The following is a 4,973-nucleotide window of genomic DNA, read 5'->3' as shown; positions in this document are numbered from 1 at the left end:
CCATATTTTACTGTTGGTATGGTGTTCTTTTTCTGAAATACGGAGTTACTTTTATGCCAGACAAAATGGGACACACACCTTCCCAAAAGTTTAACTTTTGTCTCGTCAGTCAACAGATTGTTTTCCCAAAAGTCTTAGGGATCATCAAGATGTTTTCTGGCAAAAATAAGATGAGCCTTTATGTTCTTTTTACTCAGCAGTGGTTTTCGTCTTAGTACTCCCAATTTTTGCCCAGTCTCCTTCTTATGGAGGAGTCATGAGCACTGACACTGACACTGAACATGAGTTGTTGTATGCTTTTTTTGAGTCTTGAATGAGTCGTCGCTGTGCTCTTGGGGTAAACACTTTTTCATACAGGGCCATGTAGTTTTGAAATTTTGTTTTCCCTGAATAATAAAAATCTTTATTTAAAAACTGCATGTTGTGTTCACTTGTGTTATCTTTTACTAATAGTAAATTAGTTTGATGATCTGAAACATTAAAGTGTGACAAACATGCGAAAAAAAAAAAGAAATCAGAAATCACATGTACATGTTGTTTTTGTTTTTATGCAACAATCTAGGTAAAAGGCAAAAACACACAATTAGATGTGAATGACTGGAGGAAGGTTCTGTGAGCAGATGAGTCAAACAGAAGAACTCGTGAAAGACGGAGAACAGGAGAGATGATGTTAGCAGGCTGCTAACAGCACCCACAGTCAAACATGGAGGTGAAAGCTCAATGGTTTGGGGTTGTTTTGGAGTGGGAAAGATTGTAGACTTATTCTGGGTGAAAGGAAAACTGAACCAACATGACTACTATTTTATACTTCAACACAATGCAAGTCCAGATAACTGTAGATAACTGAAACCAACTTAACCATACAACAAGACAATGACCTGAAACATACATCCAAGCTCTGTAAATGTTATTTAGACTGAGATTTATAACATGAAACAGCCAGAAGAATTAAATTAAATTATCTTTGTAAATCAAGTGACAGGCCATAACTAAGGGTTTAATAAGAAGGAAATCAAAGAGTATCCTTTTTTTTTTTTTTTTAATTCTTTTTTTTTTTTTTTTATTGAATACAAAAGTATATAAACAGCAAAGGCAAATATACATTTACAGTGTAGATAAGTATTACAGCCTCAACACAGTATACACAGTATAACTAATAAATTGTTTAGAAAAAATAAAGAAAATAAATAGATAGAAATCTGAAATTATAATTTACATGAATTTAAATAGTGAGTAAAAGAAAAAAAAAAAAAAGAAAACATTTAAAAAATAAAGATAAATATTAGGGGCAGTATCACAATAAACTAAATGATGTCAATAAATAAAGCAGCTTCATAGCACTCTGACCTTTCATCTTATTAAGGGCTTTGGAAAAACATTTTAAGTCATTTTTTGATATAACAAGTAGTGGGGGGGAATTAAAGAATCTATATTTATGAATGAAATATTTTGCTAACATTACAATTTTATTAAGCAAATCAAAGAGTATCTGTATCACTTTAACGCAGCGATGTGACGTCATAATCGTGCGCCCAAACTCGACGAGGTGAACCGGCTTAATGTAAGAGTCGCGTGAGGCGAACCGGATAAAACGCGTTAATAGGCGCAATTAAGACAATAAGAACAGTTTAAGGTCAATTTATTTAATTAGGAAATAATCGGCGGTTTGTAAAGGAGAGCGATGCAGCGCTTGTTTTGTTCCAGGTGGATCATCTCAGGTGTATCCTTGGCAGTCGGTACCGGAATCGGTGTTGCTCTGAGCGGCGCTTCCGACCGCTTTTACGGTGAAAACAACCTGCTCCGAAAAATCCCTGTCATCCCGATACCGAGCGTGAACGCCGCGTCGGAACTTCTCCCGTATCCGCAGGCTCAGTTTACCCCGAGCAAATCCACCGCCGCGGTGAAATACGGCTTCCCGTCTCTGTCACATATACGATCACGGGAGTCCCATGTCACGTGTTACGACGCGCGGAACAGGACCCCGGCGTGGGTGATCGAGCAGCTTAATGCGGCCACTCTGAGCGGGACATCCGACCGGAAGCTGTGCGACTTCAAGGAGGATGACTCGGTGCATGTTTACCACCGAGCGACAAACAGCGACTACAGGGGGAGCGGATTCGACAGGGGTCATCTGGCCGCCGCAGCCAATCATAAATGGAGCCAGAAAGCCATGGATGACACCTTCTACCTCAGCAACGTAGCACCACAGGTCCTGCCTTATCCATAAACTGACTAGAGCATTAGAAACCATCTCTGTCCTGGACTGTAGCATGTCCTGTCTTCTCTTTTGGGGTGTCCTGTCTCTGATCCTTACACACCTCACTGCCAAATTAGTCTTTCTGGGTGAACACTAACATATGAATTAGAGGTCGACCGATAGTGGATTAGCTAGATTGGATAATCGATTAATCAAACGATATATATATATATATATATATATATATACATATATATATATATATATATATATATATATATATATATATATATATATATATATATATATTTGTGTATATAAATTTGCTAGAAAAAAATTATAACAGTCTAACATACTGAATCATACGAATGTGTTAAATGAAATAAATATATAAATTCTATTAATAAATATTGAATAAAATGACGCACGCATTCAAACTGGAACAAAAAGTAACAATGCAAATAAATGAAAACAGTTACATCCAAATTGCATAATAAAAAAAGACATCAAATAAACTGCACGTCAGTGATTCGCCTCTAGAGGCCGCTCTCCTACTGACCAACCCAGAAAAACTATTGGTATGGATTTTTTTTCTGATAGTTCCAGCAATCGACTATCGGTGCCGAATAATTGGCAAAACTGATGAATTGGTCGACCTGTAATATGAATGACTGTGATACTCCTGGACCACAGGTGAGATCCTCTGCACTGAGGCAGCTCTGATTCTGTGTAATTTGTTCATGCTCACACACACTCAAATTTGGCATTTTTAGCTCTAGGAGTAGAACTTCTGTAAGTCGTCTGGACTGCAGCTAATTGAATCAAATTTCACTGTACAACAAGACAGTGACCCAAAGCAGATGTCCCAGCTCTGTTAGCATTACTTAGAGAGCAGATAGTCAGGTGGTGTGTTATCTATCATGGAATGGCCTGCCCAATCACCCCATCAAAATCCTATTGGACAGCTCTGGGATGAACTGGATCACAAGGTCAGAAAGAAATCTTTTGGATGAACTTCAGACTGAAAGAAAACCTTTGAGATGCAGTATGTTTTTTTTTACCTTGTAGTGTCAAGAATAAAAACAATTCCAAATCCCACATACCGATTTTTATTCCATGCATTTTTTTGAAACCTTCGTCATCCTGGATATTGCTCACAATCCTGCTTGAATGTTAATTTTTTTTATAATTTTTCAGAGAGTGAAAGCATCATTGTTGTATAGTATTTTGCTCAGCCTTTGTTTATGCGCATGTGTAATGATGGGAAATTAGAAGTTGAAGGGAGAGACGTTTTATAGAACAGGTTTTCATGTTTGTCTTTCATTCTCCTAACAGAATCCTAACCTAAACCAGAACGCATGGAACAATTTGGAGAAGTACTGCCGCTCTCTCACGAAGCACTACGAGAACGTGTACGTGTGTTCGGGGCCGCTTTATCTGCCCAGGTACGTGCCGGTTACTGCAAAAAAACTCAACACATCATCATCACTGCTTTTAGTAGTTTAAGGAGCAAAAACCTAAAGCAAAACAAAAAATCAAACTGTTCTTTATTTCTACATAAACTATATTACCAACATTTTGTGGACACCTAAGATAAGAATCATATAACTGCTTTTTAATATCCAGTTCATATTTAGACACAATTTGCTCTTATAACAACCTCCAATCTCCTGGGAAGATGTTACACTACATTCTGGAGTGAGGTTGTGAAGATCTTTGCAGCCATAATGTTGTTAGTAAAGTCATGTACTGAAGTAGGTGAGATGAGGAGGCCTGGGTGCAGTTCCAATTTATCCCAATGGTTTTCAGTAGGGTTGAGATCAGAGCTCTACATAAGGCCACTCAAGATCTTCCATGTAAACCATATCTTCATGGAGTTCACTTTGTTAAAGCTCTGTTATAGCAGGACCTTCAAGATACAATGCTGTTTCATTATTCCAGACTTTGGCTGGCTTTTTTTTGCAGGCAGGAGCTTGATGGGAAGATGTATGTGAAGTATCAGGTGATCGGGAAGAACCATGTGGCAGTCCCCACACACTTCTTTAAGGTTGTGATTCTGGAGAAGAAGCATGGCGAGGTGGAGCTGCGACCGTACGTGATGCCTAACGCACCTGTCGATGAGAAGATCCCGCTCGAACGCTTCCTGGCGCCCATCGAGAGCATCGAGAGAGCCTCGGGTCTGCTGTTTGTCCCCAACATCCTAAAGAGGACCAACAACCTGCAGGCCATTAGTGCCAAAGCATGATCATCTCTACACACACGTACACACATATGGTACATTTACTGTTAAGCAATTATATAATGGAATATGAAAGTTCATGATGTTGCTACAAAATTATGGATTAATCACTGACTACTACAGAAAAAAACTGCAGCTACTGCATCAGGATTTTAAAGCATAAACATCAAAGATTCATATATTACTTTTTATTTGTAAAATTGTCAATTGTAAAGAATGTTTTAATAAAAACATTTTAACAGCTTGTGTGTTAGTTCTCTAAAAAGCCAAAATAAAATATGCATACTTCAAAAACAAGTATGCACACTCAAAAATTAAGTATGAATAGTATGCACACTCAAAAATTAAGTATGAATAGTATGCATACTCAAAAATTAAGTATGAATAGTATGCATACTCAAAAATTAAGTATGAATCGTATGCATACTCAAAAATTAAGTATGAATCGTATGCATACTCAAAAATTAAGTATGAATAGTATGCATACTCAAAAATGATGTGCTGCTTTAGTTTTTTGAGTTTACATATTTATTTTTG

General features: G+C 37.4%; 1 protein-coding gene across 1 annotated transcript; it reads left to right on the top strand.

Annotated features, from left to right (window-relative positions):
• Positions 1–1,514: 1,514 nt before the first annotated feature.
• On the top strand, positions 1,515–4,678 carry endog (endonuclease G). The gene is made up of 3 exons (XM_083553546.1): positions 1,515–2,209; positions 3,533–3,642; positions 4,163–4,678. Exons 1-3 carry the CDS (start codon positions 1,682–1,684, stop codon positions 4,440–4,442), a joined length of 918 nt encoding a protein of 305 aa, XP_083409672.1. The 5' UTR covers positions 1,515–1,681; the 3' UTR covers positions 4,443–4,678.
• Positions 4,679–4,973: the final 295 nt, after the last annotated feature.

This window comes from Silurus aristotelis (genome assembly GCF_946808225.1).
Source record: "Silurus aristotelis genome assembly, chromosome: 11".
In the NCBI taxonomy this organism is placed as follows: Eukaryota; Metazoa; Chordata; class Actinopteri; order Siluriformes; family Siluridae; genus Silurus; species Silurus aristotelis.
Note: the sequence above shows the minus strand (reverse complement) of the source record. Positions and strands in the feature narration are given on the sequence as shown.